Source organism: Ovis aries, chromosome 5 (assembly GCF_016772045.2).
Source record: "Ovis aries strain OAR_USU_Benz2616 breed Rambouillet chromosome 5, ARS-UI_Ramb_v3.0, whole genome shotgun sequence".
NCBI classification, from domain to species: Eukaryota; Metazoa; Chordata; class Mammalia; order Artiodactyla; family Bovidae; genus Ovis; species Ovis aries.
The window spans coordinates 16,428,017-16,448,671 of NC_056058.1; the positions used below are offsets into that span (position 1 = coordinate 16,428,017).

General features: G+C 58.0%; 2 protein-coding genes across 4 annotated transcripts in view; one reads left to right on the forward strand and one right to left on the reverse strand.

The window, feature by feature from the left end:
- CATSPERD (cation channel sperm associated auxiliary subunit delta) overlaps window positions 1-1,898 on the reverse strand; it is a 36,200-nt gene extending 34,302 nt beyond the window's left edge. Inside the window, exon 1 of the mRNA XM_027969809.3 lies at window positions 975-1,898. Within this exon, the coding sequence (XP_027825610.2) occupies window positions 975-1,048 (74 nt within the window). The 5' untranslated portion in view covers window positions 1,049-1,898. The remainder of the gene's footprint in view (window positions 1-974) is intronic.
- LONP1 (lon peptidase 1, mitochondrial) lies at window positions 1,301-20,532 on the forward strand. 3 transcript variants are annotated; one of them, XM_060415546.1, is made up of 19 exons: window positions 2,257-2,468; window positions 3,113-3,155; window positions 6,250-6,338; window positions 6,892-7,011; window positions 8,844-9,075; window positions 9,272-9,333; window positions 9,519-9,648; window positions 10,029-10,112; window positions 10,881-11,101; window positions 12,598-12,736; window positions 13,248-13,426; window positions 14,586-14,673; window positions 15,061-15,183; window positions 15,263-15,379; window positions 17,404-17,544; window positions 17,923-18,088; window positions 18,731-18,957; window positions 19,034-19,198; window positions 20,187-20,532. In XM_060415546.1, the coding sequence occupies exons 4-19, from the start codon at window positions 6,962-6,964 to the stop codon at window positions 20,361-20,363; spliced, it is 2,301 nt and encodes a 766-aa protein (XP_060271529.1). In that variant the 5' UTR covers window positions 2,257-2,468; window positions 3,113-3,155; window positions 6,250-6,338; window positions 6,892-6,961; the 3' UTR covers window positions 20,364-20,532. The 3 variants fall into 3 exon arrangements, with proteins under 3 accessions (XP_060271530.1, XP_027825611.1, XP_060271529.1); XM_060415547.1 differs by lacking the exons at window positions 2,257-2,468; window positions 3,113-3,155 and adding an exon at window positions 1,301-1,443; XM_027969810.2 differs by lacking the exon at window positions 3,113-3,155 and having other exon boundaries at window positions 2,023-2,468.
- The last annotated feature ends 123 nt before the right edge of the window (window positions 20,533-20,655 follow it).

The window sequence follows — 20,655 nt, forward strand, 5'->3', positions numbered from 1 at the left end:
GGGAGAAGTGCAGGGAAGTGAAATCGCTTAGTCCTGTCTGACTTTTTTGCGACCCCATGGACTGTAGTTTACCATGCTCCTCCGTCCACGGGATTTTCCAGGCAAGAATACTGGAGTGGGTTGCCATTTTCTTCTCCAGGGGATCTTTACGACCCAGGGATCGAACCCGGGTCTCCTGCATTGTAGGCAGATGCTTTACCACCTGCGCCACCAGGGAATTCTATAGGGGAGAGGGGGTCTTTAAATAAAGCAGTGTACTATTTAAGTACTATCTGAATAAAGAAGTCACGGAGAAAAATCCGGAAGCAAAGCGTCCCAGGCAGAGGGAGAAGCAGGCGCCGAGTCTCCCCTGTTCCTCAAGGGACCGGTGGCTGGAAGCAGTGATTCAGGGGTGGGCAGGGGCGACATCAGTGGTTGTCACATCCCCAGAGGACCCTTGGTGATGCCTAGACACATTTGATTGACTGTCAAGTCTGGAGAACGAGGTACTATTGGCCTTGAGTGGGTGGAGGCCAGGGACGCTGCTCAACATCCTACAATGTACAAGACGGTCTCACCCCAGAGATTGATCTGGCCTTAGATGTCAGCAGCGCTGTTGAGGAACCCTGGGCCAGACCATGCGAGGAAATGAAGGCTGCACAAGGAAATTGGTTTTTATGCCGGGTGCCACAGGGAAGGGGAATTACAAGGTCAGATTCGTTTATAAACAACTTTGGCTGCCAGGCACAGCCCAGGGTAGTGGTGGCGGAGGTGGCTTGAAGGCATCGGAATCAGGCTAAAGTCTTTAAGTGGCAATGGGAGGACTTGGTGATGGGCTGGAAGGCATGAGGTGGGAGAGAAAAGTGGGTATCAAGTAAACTGAGAATCCTCAATGAGGTTGGGGAGCGGAGCATCTTTCCTAGTTTGCGCCCAGAGATGAGTCTGCCCCATCCCCGACCCCTGGCAGTACCCCAGGCCCGGAAGGGCAGCCCCACCGGCACAGCGGCTGAGCTTTGACCAGCGGGCAGAACCGAAAGGTGGTCGCCACCACCAGCATTAACACCAGCATCTCGCTCCGGCGTTGCCTCCAATACGCAGACTCAACTGCCGCGGGGAGTCTTTTCACAGCCTGGGCATGCGCACCTTGCTCCCCAGAAAGCCCGAAGCCGACCTTCTCATCAAGCCCCGCCCCCAGAGCTTGGGCATGCGCACACGGCCGCCCATGGGCAATCTACCTTTTCTGCACTCCCTTAGCGTCTCCCGGGAAACCCGAATCCACCAATCGTGACGCGTCCAGAGTCTGAGCATGCGCATATCACCCAAGTTCCTAAACCTGTTCGGACTAGGCTGCCCCACTCGTTCCCGAAGCTGCGCTTGCAGCCACGCTTTTCTCTTTCTAGGGGCCATCATTCGTGTCCACAGCCCTCCCCGTGATTCGAAGGAGGCTTGAACGCGCTGGCTCAGGTCAGTTCAGTCGCTCAGTCGTGTCCGACTCTTTGCGAGTCCCCATGGACTGCAGCACGCCAGGCTTCCCGGTCCTTTATCAACTCCCGGAGCTTGCCCAAACTCATGACCATCGAGTCAGTGATGCCATCCAACCATCTCATCTTCTGTCGTCCCCTTCTCCTCCTGCCTTCAGTCTTTCCCAGCATCAGGGTCTTGTTCAATGAGTCAGTTCTTCGCATCAGGTGGCCAAAGTATTGGAGCTTCAGCTTCAGCATCAGTCCTTCCAATGAATATTCAGGACTGACTTCCTTTGGGACTGACTGGTTTGATCTCCTTTGCAGTCCAAGGGACTCTCAAGCGTCTTCTCCCAACACCACACTTCAAGCATGCTGGCTAGGAGATCGGAAAAGGTGGATGTGACGAGGTATCTTGAAAATTCTAGCTCCGCGCTGTGTAGGCCCCGCCTCCACTCTTCCATGTCCCGCCCCCGCAGCCATCCGTTTCCGGCCACCCCTCCCGCGGGCACCCTGAGACGCGCCGGTCGTCACGTGCGCCCCAGCCAGGCCCACGGAAATGACGCAAGTCTTACGCGCCGCCAGGATGGCCAGGCCATGGCGGGGGGCACAGGCTGTGTGCGGCTGTGGGGAGCTGCAAGGTGTTGGGCGCTTCGGCGGCCGCTACTGGCCGCCGCCGGGGGGCGGGTGCCGACTGCGGCCAGAGCTTGGTTGCCCAGAGGCCAGAGGGCCTGCGACGCCTCGCCTCCCTGGGCGCTGTGGGGCCAAAGCCCCGCGGCCGCAGGCCACTGGAGGGGACTTTGGGAGGCGAATAACCGCAGCGGCGGCGGCGCCTTCTCGGGAAGCGAGGATGCCTCCGAGGGCGGCGCGGAGGACGGGGCCTCGGGCGTGGGAGGCAACGCGGGCGGCGGGGAGGGCCCTGTCATAACGGCGCTGACGCCGATGATGATCCCGGACGTATTCCCGCACCTGCCGCTCATCGCCGTTACTCGCAACCCAGTGTTCCCGCGCTTTATCAAGATTGTTGAGGTAATGAGCGCCCCGCCGTAGGCCTCCGTTTCCCCATGTCTGCAAGCCGCGGGTTGGACCGAGGGATCATTTACCACCTTCATACCCCAGCAACTTTTTCCAGGAGCGAAGCTTCTCCAAGGCCTGGAGTTCAAGTACTAGTCTTCCCAGCACTAGCTCCATGAACTTGAGCTAGATTCCTTCCCCTTTCAGATCCCTGCAGGAAAGTTGAATCCAGTGAGCTTAGGATTGTCCAATAGACTCCCAGTCATAGGAATTTGGTGCCGGGAAGGATCAGAACAGTCTTGCCGCTCAGTCACTTCTCTGCGGGTCTCGGTAGCTGTTTTGTGACACTCTTCCCCCAGGGCTATCTGCCTGCCTCATAGCTTCATTATATGTTCATCGAGGTCATGGGCCAGGTGTGGTTGTAAGACTAAGGGACACAGCAGTGAGCAAAACGGACACACATTCCTGCTTTTGGAGCTTAGGTTCCAGCGGGGATTAGAGAGGCATAAATAAGAGTAGTAAGTTATTCTGTATGGGGAGGTCATTAGTAGTACAGAAAATGATTGAGCGAGAAATTGTAGAGGAATTTTAGGAGGAAGGTGGCCGGAGGATGTTGTCAGGGATTTATTCATTCAGTAGAGTGTTCTTTGGGCTTCCAGGGTGCCTCGAAGCGGTAAAGAATTCGCCTACACTGCAGGAGACGTGAGTTGAATCTCTGGGTGGGGAAGATCCCCCTGGAGGATCCCATGAACAGAGGAGCCTGTTGGGCTATAGTCCATAGGGTCCCAAAGAATTGGACACGCCTGAGCAATGCAGTCAGGCAGAGTGTTCTTGACTTGTTACCATGTAGCAGGCTGAGGATTCAGCAGAACAAGTTAGACACAGCCCTTTGCCTCAGGAACTTACATTTTGGTGGAAGAGAGTAAGAGCCATGGCTTAGGGGGCGGGGCAAGTGGACCGGGGTGATGTAATAGAAAGCAAGAGTGCAAGGAACTTGAGCTTTTTTTTAAAATTTATTTCTTGGCTGTGCTTGGTCTTCGTTGCTGCACTCAGGTTTTCTCTAGTCGCGGCAAGTAGGGGCTACGCTTTGTTGCCTTTTGAGGGTTTCTCACTGCAGTGGCTTCTCTTGTTGCACAGCACGGGCTCTAGAGTGTGGGCTCAGTAGTTGCTCTTGGGCTTAGTTGCCCCACAGCATGTGGGATCTTCCCGGACCAGGGACTGAACCTGTGTCTCCTGCATCAGTAGGTGGATATTTAACCACTGGACCATCTGGGAAGTCCAGACCTTGAGTTTTTAGAGTAGGAAGAACCTGAATGCCTGCTTTCTTCCCCACCCCCGCCCCCATCTTTTCTTTCATGATGTGGAAACAAGTCTGTGGAGGAGGTTATCTGTTAACTGTCTGAGCAAGGTCATCCAATGAATCAGCCTTGTCTGCATTCACCCTCCTCCCCTCACACTCCCATCTTTGCTGCATAAATCTCAGGGATCCCTTGGAAAGCAGAGGGACAGCATTCAGTCAGCAAGCGGGGGACAGAAAGACATCCCCACCCTGGAACTGCTGATTGCATACCTTTGAGCTGCCTTTCCAAGGGCATTCTCTGATGTTAAATAGTGATTACTGGCAGGCCCTAAGGCCAGACCTTGGGGGTTCACATCCTGGTCCCTCTGCCCCCAGCTTGATAGCCTTGGGCAAGCTGTTCTCTGGACCTCCATTGCCTCATCTGTGAAATGGGCAATCCCTCATTTCTTAGAGCTGTGATGGGAGGTAAATGAGGTCACATGTAGGGGACTTAGAAACATAGCTGCTGCTTCATATGCCTTCATAAGAAGTGGCTGCTGTTTCCTCCATGGTGTGCTTCTGACACCACAGAGATGACCCTTGGTGGGTCTTTTTTTCATCCTTGTCTCCCACTGCCAGCTGTCCTCTACCCTCCAGGCCTCTGGGGCCAGGACTGTTTGGCAGGTATGGTCCCCTCAGCCTTGCAATGTGGCACCTGCCTCCTATCCCCAGTGCCCAAGCAGGGATAAGATTCTTTCAAGAGACACTCTCTACCCGCCTAGGACTAAGCCGAGAGGGTTCTAGGAGTTGATGCAGATGGTGTGAGGTTGGCTTGTGGAGCTCACATGGAGTATTTCTATTGCTGTACTCAGTCACTCAGTTGCGTCACACCCTCTGCTGCCCCATGGACTGCTCTGCTGGGCTTCTCTGCCCATGGGATTTTCCAGGCAAGAATGGGGTTGCCATTTTCTCCTCCAGTTCTATTGCTGTTACCTTGCAAATAAGGAAAAGGAGTCCTGCCAAAGGGAGGGGCCAGGCTTTAGGATGCAAGGGTCAGGGCACTCCCCTGGTGGTCCAGTGGTTAAGACCAGGTGCTTCCAACGCACGGGGCACAGGTGTGATCCCTGGTCAGGAGACTATAACCCTGTGCTGCTGCTACTAAATTGCTTCAGTTGTGTCTGACTCTGTGCGACCCCATAGGCGGCAGCCCCACCAGGCTCCCGTCCCTGGGATTCTCCAGGCAAGAGTACTGGAGTGGGTTGCCATTTCCTTCTCCAGTGCTTGCAAGTGAAGTTGCTCAGTCCTGTCCGACTCTTGGACTGTAGCCTACCAGGCTCTTCCATCCATGGGGTTTCCCAGGCAAGAGTACTGGAGTGGGTTGCCATTGCCTTCTCCGATAATCCTGTGCAGTGTGGTCAAAATAGAGATGCAGCAGTCAGCTGTTAACAGAGGAGAAACTGGGAGCCTCCAGAGTGCTTAATAAGTAAATCTGAACTTGTTAGTAAAGTTGGGATTACTCTTGATGGTGAAGTTGACCCTGTCTGTGGCTAACTTGCTCCAGTAGCGTCTCCTCATCAGTGGCCTCTGAGTGTAGGCCAATGATTCTTAAGTTTGGGTGGGTCAGGTACCTCCTGATGAATGTCCTGGGCCTTTATCCTGGAAAGAATGCCTTTAGAGTGTCAGGAATCCCCATACCATGTGTTCATGGAGTGAGCTAGCACTGCTTCTTAAAGTCTGGTCCCTGAAACAGTAGCATCCCCTGGGAGCTCGCTTGAAATACAGAATCCCGGGCCCATTCCAGCCCCCAGCAGATAAGATACTTTAGAGGTTGGGGCCCAGCCGTCTGTTCTTAAAAAAAAAAAAAAAAAAGCCTCCAGGTGATTCTGATTCGTGCCAAAGTTTAAGGGTCATTAAGTTGAGTTCAGGTCTGGCCTGGGACCTGAAGGGAATCGTTTGAGCCCTAAGGACATCTGTGCTCCTCCCCAGCAGCTGTTTCCTGAGAAACATGAACCCTCTATCTGCCAATAAAACAACATGAGAATGCGCTGTGATTGAGGGGGCCGGGGTCGGATGATCATTATATGTGATATAGATGGGATTGGGATATCCATGAAAATTAGCCTGTGGAGTGTGTTGCAGTTGAGTTATGCACATTTACCATTGTCCTGACAAGAGCAGAGGGTTTAGACTCTCAAGGCAAGGCATTTCCCCGCAGAACCAGCTCTGGGAAGGGGATGTGAAATCAGTTTCTTGGCTCTGGCTGTTCATCTCCTTTGAGTTTTCCTTTTAGCAAGAGGGAAAAAATCTAAGGAGTGCAGCTCGCCTGCACTGCCCCATTCCATTCTCCACGCCCGTCCTCTCTTTTCTTTTTGGTTCAGGAGTTCTTGGACCATGTAGGTTAGTCCTGGATCAGATCAGTGCATCTCCAGAGTGTAACACTGAAAATGCTAGAGTTGCTGTCAAAATATCAGCCAGAAAAACCCACCGTGTTTCACTTTGGGGTTGTTGTCATACTAGGTTAAAAATAAGAAGCTGGTTGAGCTGCTAAGGAGGAAAGTCCGCCTTGCCCAGCCATATGCCGGCGTCTTTCTAAAGAAAGATGACAAGTAAGTGTAATTTCCCCCTCACCCTTTTGTTGAGACCACCCTGGAGTGTAGCTCCCTACAGAGCCCGATCGGTAGAGTAGCCTAGACCTCTGGCCCTTGACCTGAAACAAACCTAGCAAAACCTACGGGGGACAAGACCAAGAGCTGAGCATCCTTTTTTAGATAGGGCTACGATTCCGCCTCGAGCCCTGAGCCTTGTGTGTAGTTCAGGTAGGGGGAAATTAACCTCAGGGACCCCCGGTGTCAGCCCAGGGCAAGGCCACTTCAGAGCAGAGCTAGGTGGGCAGGTGTGGGGGCTCAGGACTCGTCCGCCTCACTTCTGGGTAGGACTTAATTCCACTTCGGAGTCAGAAGGCACATTCTAGGCCAGCTCCGAAAGAGGCAGTATGGAACCAAAGGCCAGGTTCCATGTGGCCCTGTCTGCCTGTGTGCAGTGACCCTGCATCCCAGAATGCCAGTGGGAGCCAGGAGGTCAAGGCCAGGATGGGTGTTTCTCTGCTCCTGAGAGAGCCAGAGCACCTGTGCCCATGTGCCCCGTGTCCCTCTCCCTCAGCAATGAGTCTGACGTGGTTGAGAACCTGGATGAGATCTACCACACGGGGACGTTCGTGCAGATCCACGAAATGCAGGACCTGGGGGACAAGCTGCGCATGATCGTCATGGGACACCGGAGGTGCGGGGACGGGACGGGAGGAGTGGCTGCAGCTGGAGGTGGGTCCCCATCCCCAGTCTCAGGGCCCTTCTCTTAAAGCAGTACTCTGGGTGGTCAGGGAGAAGCCATCTCTCATGCTTATTAGTCCACAAAGCACCACAAAACGGAAGCTGGCACGTTGCCGTGTCTCCCATGTCTGGGTGTTGGCCCGCCATCCATGTCTGCAGCTCCATTCAACTTGGCAGGTTGCGGGGTTTTTTGGTTGGTTGGTTGGGGTTTTTCTTGACTGTGCCACATGGCATTCAGGATCTAGTTCCCCGACCAGGGATGGAAGCCAGGCCCCCTGCAGAGGAAGCACAGAGTGTTAACCACTGGACCGCCAGGGAAGCCCCAGGCTGTGGCTGTTCACTCACCAGAGTACCCCTGCCTCCACTCTGCTGAAGGGCTGCATACATCTGTAAGCCCAGTCTAACCCTCTGTAGTATTATGGCTAATTAAGAAAAACCTATAAGATGGGCTGGATTGAAGCTGAAAGGAGTAGACTAGTTGTTCACGTGTTCCAGGGAACATTGGTCTCCCAAAGATGTCCTGTGATCCTGTGCGTGTGGGAGACCTTTCAGGGTCACTAGCCATTAGGCTGTAAGTGTTCAGAAAAGCCTCTTACTGGAGATGCTGGTGGGGGGTTTGTTGACTTGAGAGCCCTCTGTCCTTTTTTCTTACAGTCTTTAAAAAAAATATATTTATTTGGCTCTGCTGGCTCTATGTGGTAGCATGTGGGATCTAGTTCCCTGACCAGGGATCAAACCCAGGCCCCCTGCATCGGGAGTGCAGAGTCTTAGCCACTGGACACCAGGGAAGTCCCATGGAGCCCTTCTCTCTCACCCTGCAGAGCGCACCTGGGAAACAGCCTGGGTCAGCAGCGCATCTGTGGACCATCCAGGTGGCTGCACTGATTCCCATACCTGTCTTCGTGTTAAGTCTGTTTTAGGAAAGAGCCTGCACCTTTGTCTCCTGGGAGGAGTCATGGTGTAGGAGAAACAGAATAAGGTGCAACCAGAATTAATAAAGACACGGGCAGCTCCTCACTGCCCTGCTCACCTGCAGGGTGCCTTGTAGAATGAGTCCTTCTGGCTTCTGAGGCCAGGTCGCCCCAGGGCTCACCAAATCCCCACCGCCTTTTCTCTGTGCACCCTGGTGGTGTCTGCTGGGCGCTGAATCCGCACCCCTGGTAGTTCTCAGGCCTGCTCTTTAAGAGAGTGCTGTTAGCCTGCCGGGTAGCAACGAGCCAGCACGGCGGTGGCACCCGGCCTGTTGTCTGCCGGGCCCTCGGGTGTGAGTGGAGCAGCAGGTGAGGGACCCACCTTGGGGAGCTCACCCCAAGTGGGGAGAACAGGTCACGAGCTGAATTCTGATGGTGGCGGCAGGTGCTTTGTGGGGGAAGCAAAAATGGAGGGCGGTGCTGGGTGATTGTGCAGGTGGGGCTGGCCTTCGCGTTGAGAGGTCAGGGAGAGCCTCTTGCTGGAGGCACCCTTGAACCTGAACGGTGTGCAGGAGCCACTGTGGGGTGTGCTGGAGGCTGGGGGAGGGGCAGGCAGAGTCCTGGATGAACCCTGGAGGTGGGCTGCCACTGGCTTCCTCTTTCCCGGAGGGCAGTAGGTGTTGGAATGGATGGGTCGGCTGGAGTCCGAGGGTGGAGGTTCTTGGGTTCTGAGACGGCGGCGAGCCTCAGGCCTGGTGGCTGCAGGGGTCTGGGCCCAGCAGGCCCTTCAGCCATGGACACCGTGGAGGAGCGTGCAGGCAGGATCCCCCCACCTCACCTTGGTGGTGGCTTTACCCCCTCCTCCCGTCTTCAGGGTTCACATCAACCGACAGCTGGAGGTGGAGCCTGAGGAGCCCGAGGGCGAGAACAAGCAGAAGCTGCGCAAGAAGCCCAAGCGGGGCAAGAAAGAGGCAGAAGAGGACGGGGCCACCAAGCGGCCGCTGGAGGTGGTGGTGGGGCCTGGTCGCAGCCCCGCCGGCGAGGTGCTCATGGTGGAGGTGGAGAATGTGGTCCACGAGGACTTCCAGGTGACGGAGGAGGTGAAGGTGAGTGCGAGGGTGTCGGGGGGCAGAGGGCTGTGTTCCCCCGGAGTCCTGGGAGGAGCCAGCTGCCAGTAGGTGGGAGGTGGGCCGGGGCCTCAGCTGCTGTGGAGGAGCCGGCTCCAGCGCAGAGAGGAGGGACCCGGGGGCTGCAGCTCCCTCTGGTCTGGTGACCCACGCTTGGGGCTTCCCTGCTCACTAGGCGCTGACTGCGGAGATCGTGAAGACCATCAGGGACATCATCGCCTTGAACCCACTCTACAGGTTGGTCTTGTGCGCTCTCTCCTGGAGGCCAGGCTAGCCTGGGCGTGTCCTGCTCGAGGGGCTCCTGAGGCAGCCCGGGTCGGGGGAGCAGCTTCATGCTTCAGCTGTCGGCAGATGGGAGGGCGTGTCAGGAGGGTGCTGCCTTGGTGGTTGGCGGCCTGGTGCAGCGCCCGGGTCCCTTGCAGGGAGTCAGTGCTGCAGATGATGCAGGCCGGCCACAGGGTAGTGGACAACCCCATCTACCTGAGCGACATGGGCGCAGCGCTGACGGGGGCCGAGTCCCACGAGCTGCAGGAAGTCCTGGAGGAGACCAATGTGAGTGCGGCCGGGGGCCTCCCTGACTGGCTGCTGCTCTTGGGCAGTTTCACGTTAGCCCGCCTCCTTCCATCTGCCCCCGACCCCTGGTCCTTGGTAATGGCCACGCGGTGTCCTCCTGGGCGGTGCCTGTCATTCAGTGGGTGGCGTGTTTGGGTTGTCCCCACACTCAACATTAGAAGCAGTGCCTCTGCCAACGTCCTCGTCCCCACAGCCTGCAGGCCCGCAGGGTGTGGCTGGAGCCCTGGGTCCGAGGGGGCCAGCCTCTCGGATTTGAGGAGGCGTGGCCTGCCCACCCGCCAGGGCTCATACTTCTTGTGCCCTGCCTCCCCTGTCCCCCAACCCTCGGCCTGCACACATGATCTTCCCTTTCTCGGCAGATTCCAAAGCGGCTGTATAAGGCCCTGTCCCTTCTCAAGAAGGAGTTTGAACTGAGCAAGCTGCAGCAGCGCCTGGGCCGGGAGGTGAGCGGAGGTTGCGAACCCATGGCAACATCACACTGGGGCCAGGAGCTGTGCGCAGAGTGAGAGGTCCCTTGACTGTCCAGGGAGCTCTGGGGGAAACCTAGAAATTGGGAGGCAGCCTGGGAAAGGTTGAAGGGACTTTCCCCATACTCGGCTTGCAGAGGCCTGCCTTGGCTGCTTGGACTGTCCGTTTCCCTTTTCCAGACTTAGGTCACTTTAATCATTTAGTTTTTAAAAAAAAATTTTACTGGAGTATAGTTGATTTACAGTGATATATTAGTTTCTGCTATACACCAAAGTGAATTAGTTATGCAAATACTCTTATTTGAGATTCATTTCCACCATAGACCATCATATCACTTGATTCTATGTTAGGTAAAAAAGGTGTATTACATCTTTTATTGGAAAAGCCACGAGGCAGCTGTCATGCAAAAGTGCAGGGCAGCATGTCCCGGGGCAGGTCCCAGTGTTGAGCCTGTGTCCTGCTGTGTCAGCTTTTAGAGGGTGACACCGCTTTGATGAGTGTGGGGGACATGCTGGCATCAGGTCCGGCTTTCCCTGGTTGTAATCAGGATTGAAGGGCGGATCCCTTCCTCCCCTGGAAGTTGGGGTCACTTATCACGAGACCCGTGTGCAGGGAACTCCAGGTTGAAGGTGAGGGCCACTGGAGGCTGGGTGTCCCAGGTTTGTCTCCTGGGTCCCGAGGATGTGGCAGGCCCCCGGGCCTCGGCCCCCTCCTCTGGTCTGACAGTGGCCTGGGCCCCATAGGTGGAGGAGAAGATCAAGCAGACACATCGCAAGTACCTGCTGCAGGAGCAGCTGAAGATCATCAAGAAGGAGCTAGGCCTGGAGAAGGATGACAAGGATGCCATCGAGGAGAAGTTCCGTGAGCGGCTCAAGGAGCTCGTGGTCCCCAAGCACGTCATGGACGTGGTGGACGAGGAGCTGAGCAAGCTGGGCCTGCTGGACAACCATTCCTCCGAGTTCAAGTGAGCAAGTGCCGAGGGGCCTGGCGTGGGGGCCAGGATTTGACCCTGGAAGGCCAGGACAATGGGGGGCCCTTGGGCATGTTCCTGTCACCGCACGTGTTCAGTCCTCTCGTGTGGTCCCTGTAGGGGCCGGGTCTCTGTCGCCCTTGTTTCACAGATGAAGGAATTGCGGCTTGGAGAAGTTAAATCAGTGCCCCTGCCCCTGGGCTGGTGGATGGGAACGGATTTGAAGCCAGGGACATTGGGCTGCAAGCCCGTGCCACCCGTCAGGACCAGGAGTTCCCAGGGCCAGTGCCCTGCGGCCAGCCCCTCCCCTGACCTTCGGTCCCCTGGTCTCCTCTGGCAGCTTTGAGAGTCAGAAAACGAGTGTCTTCCTGTTCTTGCCTGGCCATTGTTCTCCTGTGCAGGCTGGCTGGGCGTCAGGGTGGCTGCTAAGGGGTCAGGGGACCGTGCGATGCTTCTGACTCTACCTGGGCACTGCTCCGGGACAGCTGTGTGGGACAGCGCCTCAGAGGGGCCGGCTTCCCGGGCGGCTGTGTTAGGCCCCTGTCTGATCAGGGTGTTTGGAGAGGTCTGGTCTCTTGCTCAGGGACCCTGGAACTCCCTGGTTTCCCCAGATGCCGCAGACCTGTAACCAGAGACACTCCCAGCTCCTCTCCCTGGGGCAGCAGTACCTTCCCCACGTTCACATCAGGGTGGACCACACACGTAGTGCCCCAGACACCATCGACTTCTCTTCCGGTCTGGAGGCAGAGACCCTCACTTCTGGTGTGATGAGAAGGATGGGTTCCTTCTGGAGGCCTTGGGGGAATTGTTTCTAGCCTCTTCCAGCTTCTTGGAAACATTCCTTGCTCCCAGCCCATCCTTCTTCAGAGCCTCTCTCCCACCTGTGCTTCTCTTGTCTGGCTCCTCCTCTGACTGCCCTTCCTGCCTGCTCCTCCTCAGGCCCGTTGAGAGGGGGTTCCTCTGTCCCTGGCTCACAGCTCCAGGCCTCAGTTTCCCCACTTGTGCTGGGTGAGGTTGTCCTCATCGCTGGCCCCTCCTGAGCTGTGGGACTCTGAGCTGTCCCCATGCTCACTGAGCCTCTGGGCCAGGAGCTGCGCCCACACAGGCAGACCTCGGGACACTGCAGGCCTGGTTCACGGCAGGAAAGTGAGTCATGTGAATTTTGTTGGTTTCCCTGTTGAGTGTAGAAGTTATGTTTACCCCATACTGTAGTTTAGGTTTGCAGTTGCATTCTGTCTAAAAAAAGGAAAAAGTATGTTACATGCTTTAATTAAGAAGTACTTTATCACCTGCTGAGGCAGAGTTAGTACAGACCTTCACGGTATAAAACACACGGTGTCTGCCTGGAGCAGTAGGTGAGGCGGGCCGGCCTGTCGAGCGCTCTCTGCAGCTCCATTGTTGGATGCCTGGGTCGCAGTGCCTGGGTGTGCAGCTGGGGAGTCAGGTGGCGCGCAGGGCCTGCTCACTGGCCCTCACCTGTCCCATGTTAGCGTCACCCGCAACTACCTGGACTGGCTGACGTCCATCCCGTGGGGCAAGCACAGCAACGAGAACCTAGATCTGGCGCGGGCCCAGGCGGTGCTGGAGGAGGACCACTATGGCATGGAGGACGTCAAGAAGCGCATCCTGGTGAGGCCCCACCCAAGCCCCGCCCACACCCTCACACAGGCCCGGGGCCGCCGGCCTGGGACCCAGGACTCCCCGTGCAGCTGGGGAGACCCGGAGGAGCCCCCTGTGAGTCTGGGCTCTGGGAGGGGCTTGGCTGTGGCAGGGCTGGAGTGGTGTCAGCAGGGGCCTGAGGCACCAATGTTGGAGTGGCTCAGAGGTGCCAGGGGCCGCCCAAGGCTCCTGGATCCACCAGGGGGATAAAAACGCTCGTGAGAGGAGGAAATGGGACCGAGGCATCTGGCTGAGGGCTGGTGGGCCTGGCATTGGGGTCACCCCCCCAGTCAGTCCCTACATCCCCCGGCGCCTGCTCGTCCTGTTGGTGCCACAGGCTGTCCCTCCCTGTGACAAACCAGTCTGGTCAGCTTGGCGCCTCCAGGCCAGGCGCTCCTAGCCATGGGGAGCCTCAGGCCAGGTGGGCCCCCTGCCCTTCAGAAAGTCCAGCGCTGCCTCATGCAGCTGCCTCTGCACACAGGAGTTCATTGCCGTCAGCCAGCTCCGGGGCTCCACCCAGGGCAAGATCCTCTGCTTCTATGGGCCCCCGGGCGTGGGCAAGACCAGCATCGCCCGCTCCATCGCCCGTGCCCTGAACCGGGAGTACTTCCGCTTCAGTGTTGGAGGCATGACAGATGTGGCCGAGATCAAGGGACACAGGTAGGTCCGTCCCCCCCGCCCCCAGAGCTCACCTCTCCTCCTGTCAGCCTGCCTTTTCCTGGGTCTGTTCCTGCTCTGGTATCATGATGGGGACAAGCAGCAAACTGCACACAGGAGTAGGTAACTGAAAAGGTGTTTATTGACTTCAGGCCCAGCTCGATCAAGGTGCTCAAACATTCGCTCAAAATCTCGGCTTCTCGGTCACTGGGAGAGCCTCTTGGCCGGGCTGCCAGGCTCCAGCTCACATCCCACCAGCTCAGCTCCCCACAGCACTGGCCGAAGTTCGGGAGCTGTGTCGTGGCCTCAGGCCTGCGCACTAGAGTGGGAGGTCTCCCTGGTGAAGACTCAGAGCCTGTCTTGGTTCTCTCCTCCCTTGTCAGGCACAGAGCGGGGGCTGGCATTCCCTGTGTGCAGGCTCTTACAGCCACCTGGTCCTTGCATGGCACCGTTCAGTGGGACGTTCAGGGTGTTGTGTGTGTTGTGTTCCAGGGCTTCCCGCCCTGTTGGCCTCTGCAGAGGGTGGGTCTCTGAAAAGCCTGGCTCAGTGAGACACAAGCACAACAGATACATGTCTGCTCCGAGCTGACTTGGAGCATACCTTTATCCGGTGGTGTTCAAAGAAGGGTTAGATCTGTGTCTAAATTACTTTTCTGGTTTTTCTAAAAACACGGACAGTCCTGAACACTGGGACCTGCAGGTCTTCCTGGCAGCAGTCCTCCTGAAAGCATGTGCCAGCTGGGCCCTGGGCCTGGTGACCCCGGGGACCCAGGCATTGGAGACGTTGCTGCCACAGGCCCCAACTGCTCCCCACTCTCTCCTTTTGCTGAGTCAGGCCATGCAGGCTGGGTTTTGCTATCTAGGGGGATGAGTCTGAGTGAGACTTGGCTGTGAACCTGTTCCCTGCACTTCCTGCCTGAGCTGGGGGAGGGACCCTCCAGCATCTGGGTGATCTATTTCTCTGCCCACCTGCACAGCACGGAAGCATTTATCTTCTGCTGGGCCCCCCATGCTGCCTGTGTCTCCTCTGGGCGGCTCTCCGGGGGGGGGCCCATGTGTCTCACATGGGTGTCTCCGAGCTCCAGGGAGCTGGGCCTCAGGCACTGGTGTGGCTAGCCCAGGTGTTGGGGCACCCACCGCCCTGCCTTGCCCTCTTCCCTAGGCGGACATATGTGGGCGCCATGCCGGGCAAGATCATCCAGTGTCTGAAGAAGACCAAGACGGAGAACCCCCTGGTCCTGATAGACGAGGTGCGTGGTGCTGGGGGGTGGGCCTGGCTGGGCGCACACCCATTCCCAAGGCTGGACGTGGGCCCTGGGCCTTCCTGGCCCCTAGCTCTAGGTGGCCCTGAGCAGACGGAGTCTGTATTCAAGGTGAAATCATGGTCCCTGCGGTTTCCATGGCACCAGTCACAGGGTGGCCTTGCTGCTCCCAGGCTGTCTCCTGACATTGGCGCCCCTGCCCTGGAGGGCGCTGTCCCTGCCCCAGCCTCACGGTTGTGCCGGCCCCCCTGCTCTTCCTTCTGCTCTGGCCTTCCCCAGCCCTGACCCCTGGCTCTGTCTCCCATTGGGGTGTCTGGTGAGCAGGCGCTGGGGCAGGACAGGGGCCAATACCCCCGCCCACTCCTGCCCCTTCAGGTGGACAAGATCGGCCGGGGCTACCAGGGCGACCCCTCATCTGCGCTGCTTGAGCTGTTGGACCCTGAGCAGAATGCAAACTTCCTGGACCACTACCTGGACGTGCCCGTGGACTTGTCCAAGGTGTGTGTCCTTCCTGGGGCTGGGCCAGGGGGGATGGATGGGTACCCTGTTCCCCCGCACCTCACGGTCCCACCCCCAGGTGCTGTTCATCTGCACGGCCAACATCACCGAGACCATCCCCGAGCCACTGCGGGACCGTATGGAGATGATCAACGTGTCAGGCTATGTGGCCCAGGAGAAGCTCGCCATTGCTGAGGTGAGACACGCGGCCCTGGGCTCAGGAAATAGCCAGGTGCTCCCTTGGGGCCAGGCCCTTAGCTAGAGCTCAGGGTACTGCTCAGGGGCTCTCGTGCCAGAGGGACAGATGGGATGGGGCGGGATGACGAGAAGCAGATGAGGCTGGTGTGAACCGTTCCTGCCAGTCACACCTCTGACACTGAGGCGCAGGGGTGGGGTCCCTGCGCTTGCCGGTTCCCACTGAGGGGCCTGTGAGTCAGTGTGGTCTTGACTTGGCATCCAGGAATAGCATGAGACCCAGGGTCAACGCTCAGAGCAGAGCCCAGCCCCCAGCTTGGATGCAGGCCCCAAGTCCCTGGCCTCTTACCTCAAACTGACCAGGTGTCAGTCAGAGGTTCCCACCATCCCCTCCTCGGTTTGATAATTTGCTGGAACAGCCTACAGAACTCAGGAAGTGGGTTTATTCACTGTTACCAGTTTATTATAAAGGATTCAACCAGGGAACAGCCAAAAAAGAGACACTGGGGCGAGGAGTAGGGAAGGACCCATTTCTCAGGTTATTGATCAGATCCTTGGTTGTGTGTGATTAGCCCCCCAGTGCCCTTCCCTCCCTGGGGGCAGAGACCTCTGTCCCTCCAGTTTCTCGGTTGGTTCTTCTGGCCCCCAGCCAGCTATGCTAATAATTACCTTGTTATTCTTAGTGTTCTGGAAGGGGCTTTTCTTGAATAAGAAGGGCTGCTCTTCTTGTCCCTGTCACTTGGGAAGGCCCACGGGTCCTGGAAGCGCTCGTGTGGGAATTCTCCTGTCCCAGCACTGCAGGCCGTAGAACCAGAGCAGGAGCCACCTCTGCAAGCACAGTGCTGAACACAGCACGGCCCCACCCGTGGCCTCAGGGCCCCACCCCATCTTGGGGTCCTGAGTTCAGCTCTGATAGGAAGCCCCCGCCTTTAATGTCACACGTGTGGCTGGTGTCCAGGCCCGGTCACTCGCAGCTGTGGGCCTTACAGGGAGGCCATGGTTCCCAGTTCTGCGACCACCTGCCTGGCCTTTTCCTGGTCCCAGGCTCACCCAAGGTTCAGGCCTCTGCCTGCACCTGTGGTAAGAAGCTTTTCCTGGGTGGGGAGTCCTTCCCTTCTGGTGCCCAGGGGTGCGGCAGCTTCGCTAGCCTGCAGTCAGCAAAGCCAGGCTTCCTTCCCAGCGGACTGTATTTCTCACGTAGCGTTCTCTTTCTAGAATGGGCTTGAGTGAACTCGTCCCCTTGAGCCTTCTGCAGCTGTGACTGAAGCTGGCTCCCAGTCTCTGTGTCCCCTGGCAGGGTGGGCGGCGAGAAAAAGAGCTCTTGGCTGAGGTGGTGGCAGGGGTGCTGGACTCCCCCCAGCCTGGAGACTTGACGGGACAGCGGAGGGGCAGGCTTGGCGGAGTGGGTGGAGGGCTTCCTTCAAGGCCCTAAAGGAGGAGGAAGATGAGGACTATGGGATGCATCGGGCCTGTGGTCAGTGTTCAGGACTGACTGTCCAGCCATTGCTGTGTGGCAGGAGTGACCTTGGAGCCTGTGACCTGCTCCCCATCCCTGCCTGTACTGGGCAGCAGCTACTAACCAGTCTCAGTATGAAGAGCAAGTCTAGGGGATCAAGGAGGCCTTCCTGGAGGAAGAGGCACCTACGATGGCACCTGGAGGGAGGGCAGGAGTCAGATCTGGGCAGAGGCTAGAGCCTTGGGAGCATGTGGAGGTGGCAGGCCAGTGTCTGGAGGTCCCAAGCCCTCTGTTCAGGATCCTGGCACCCACCAGGATCGCTACCTACACCTCACGTCCTGGCCTTGCTGACTCCTCACCCTTTGGGTCTTGGCTTAGGCATGGCCTCCTGGAGCAGCCTCCCTGACACCCTGTCATTGCTGGATGACTTCCAGTGGACAGAGGCTCGTCAGGGCAGGCCCAGGGTATACCTCAGTGACCTCATCTACCCAGCCAGGGGTCTTGGAAGGCTGGGCGGGGGGTCCCAGAGGCCCTGGGGATCCTGACGGCGGCTTTCCTCCTCCCTGTAGCGGTACCTGGTTCCTCAGGCCCGTGCCCTCTGTGGCCTGGACGAGAGCAAGGCCAAGTTGTCGTCTGACGTGCTGACCCTCCTCATCAAGCAGTACTGCCGGGAGAGCGGTGTCCGCAACTTGCAGAAGCAGGTGGAGAAGGTGAGCTGCCTGCCCAGCAGCGAATGGAGCCTGGGACTGTGATGGCTAAAGTGGGCCCAGCCAGACAGGGGACACATGCCACAGTGGGTGCCCAGGAGTCACAGCCACAGACAGGAAGCAGATGGTAGGGTCAGGGCTGGGGGTGGGGAACGGGGAGGGAGTGCTTAATGACCAGGGGGTTCTGGAAGGATGGCTGGACACGAGCCCCCATGCACTTCTGCCACCGAGCTGTCTGCTTACAAATGGCTCAGATGGTTTTAGGTCATGTGTGCTTTACAAACTAAAAAGTCAGAAAGCGAGCGGAGATGAGCTGGGGTCAGGCTGGGGACGGGAGGGTCCTGTGGCCTGGCCACCCCCCAGCCCACCGTGCCCACGCAGGTGTTACGGAAGTCTGCCTACAAGATTGTCAGTGGTGAGGCTGAGTTTGTGGAGGTGACACCCGAGAACCTGCAGGACTTCGTGGGGAAGCCGGTGTTCACAGTGGAGCGCATGTATGACGTGACGCCGCCTGGCGTGGTCATGGGCCTGGCCTGGACGGCCATGGGTGAGTGGCCTCTGCACCTCCAGGAGAGGTGGGCGCGCTCACCCTGGGGTGCTCTGAACGCCCTTCCCTGTTGGTAGGAGTGCGCAGGGCTGATTCGGGGACCCTGAGGTGGCCGCAGTGCCGTGAGCTTTGAGTTCCTGGTTTTCAGGTTTGCCTGAAGGAGAGCCCCTCACAGCCGCAGAGGCAGCTCTGGGTAGAGGGTTCAGGGAACCCTGTCCAAGTGGCCTCGCTGTGCCCACTGGCCCTGGGGTCTGGGAGCTGCAATGTGGTGGCAGAGCAGCTCAGGGGCTTGTGTAGCTGAGATGGAGGTCTGCAGGCAGGCAGCGGGTGTCAGAGGAAGTAGGCTGAGGGCATGGAGTCTGATGATCTGGGCTGTACTGAGATAGCTGTGCTCCTGAGCCTGCAGGCTCTGGCAGGCAGGTACTGTCTTCAGTTTTTGTGTAACCAGGTCTGTTCCTGCAGCTCCACCTGCTGCCCCGAGGAGGTGGCTGCAGGGACAGTGTGAGCACTGGGGGTGAGGAGGTTCTAGGCTGGGATGAGCAGTGTAAGGAACTTTACTGGGAAGTGCTGAGCAGGTGGTTGGGGCAGCTGTCCTGGAGTCTGGGGCTTCCCTGGTTCATGGCTCTGCCCTCGGGTCCCCAGGAGGCTCCACGCTGTTTGTTGAGACGTCCCTGAGACGGCCGAGGGACAGAGACAGTGACAGTGACAAGGGGGACAAGGATGGGAGCCTGGAGGTGACGGGCCAGCTGGGGGAGGTGATGAAGGAGAGCGCCCGCATCGCCTACACTTTCGCTAGGGCCTTCCTGATGCAGCATGACGCCTCCAACAAGTTCCTGGTGACCTCGCACATCCACTTGCACGTGCCTGAGGTGAGGCCCACCCTGATCCTTCGCCCTGGGTTGCACGCCTGCCAGGCTCCCTGCCCACCTGCCCGTCTCCCCGCAGGGTGCCACCCCCAAGGACGGCCCAAGTGCCGGCTGCACCATCGTCACGGCCCTGCTCTCCCTGGCTCTGGACCGGCCAGTGCGGCAGAACCTGGCCATGACGGGTGAGGTCTCCCTCACAGGCAAAGTGCTGCCTGTGGGCGGCATCAAGGAGAAGACCATCGCGGTGAGTGTTGCACCGGCTCAGAGAGAGAGACCCAGACAACGTATGGCCATCACAGCCATCACTCAGGGCTGACCTCACCTCCAGGGGAAAAGGCAGGGTGACAGGCTGAGTTTAGATGGGGAAAGTGACGCTCTCTGGGCTTAAGGATGGACCCAGGGTTGCCTGGCCTGGAGCCTCTATTGAGCTGACAACCTGACTCCCCACCCCTCGCCCAGCAGTGGTTGATCCAGCCCATCTCAGCTCCTTCCTTGAGGTTGAGACTGGGGTCTCCCTCTCTGCCCGGTGGCTGAGCACCGAGAACGTGGCTGCAGGAGACAGTGGTAGAGCCTGGTCTCCCCCGGTGTGTAGGTTGGACTGTGGAGGCAGCCCTTTGTCCTGGGTTTCCCCTGTTGGGCTGAGGGATTCCTAATGGAGCCCCACTGTCTCTGAGGCCCCACATACCTCACTGTGGCACCCTGGTTCTGGCCCTCATAAGCTCCACCCTGGTATCTCAAAAGAGAGTGGTCCCCAGAGGCTGTGGCGAGGGAGACACGCCAGGCAGGGTGTGTGGGCCTTGCTTTCCTCACCTGTAGAGTGGGAGCTTCCATGGGCCACTAATCCCTAAAGCAGCACATGGGAACCCCCATCCCCCAAGGAGCAGTCAGGCTGAGGAACAGGTCATGCAGTGTGGGAACTTTCAGCTCCTATGCATTTTTAGGTGCCAAACCTCAAAATGTAAAGCAGTGAGTGAGTCTTGTGATTGACCTAAGAAACCATGTACATCACACTGCATGTATTTCCAGGCCCACTTGGGGTTTGGGAGCATTTGGGCTGTGAGCACTTGAGGAGAAGGCTGAGCTTCTGGCTCCCCAGGCTGCCAGAGTGGAGGCTGATGATAGTACCTGGGGCCTGTTTTCCTCATCCCTGCAAGGCAGGGCAGGCACCAGGAGTCTGGCTCCCTGCCCAGCCCTCTCCTTCCTCCACTGACCAGCCACCCCCTCCCTCCCAGGCCAAGCGTGCTGGGGTGACCTGCATCGTCCTGCCAGCTGAGAACAAGAAAGACTTCTACGATCTGGCTGCCTTCATCACTGAGGGCCTGGAGGTGCACTTCGTGGAGCACTACCGCGAGATATTTGACATCGCCTTTCCGGAGGAAAGGGCCGAGGCCCTGGCGGTGGGGCGGTGACCACAGCCCTTGGTACCCTTGGTGCTGCTGGGCCTGGCCCCTGCCAGAACTGCACCCCTGGAGGGGCTCTGGGCAGCTGAGCCCCAGGAAGCTTGGGGGAAGACTGGAAGCCCGATCTTACTATGACTCAATCAGTGTATTTAATTATGATTAAAAACCGTTTCCAGTACTGCTTGTCTGTGGCCTCTTTTGTTGCTCACCACCACCTCTCCGGGATGCTCCAGGGGGTGGGACCCTCCCCCCCAATTCTCAACGATGAACTACCCTTTAATTTCCAATGGCAGCAGAGAAA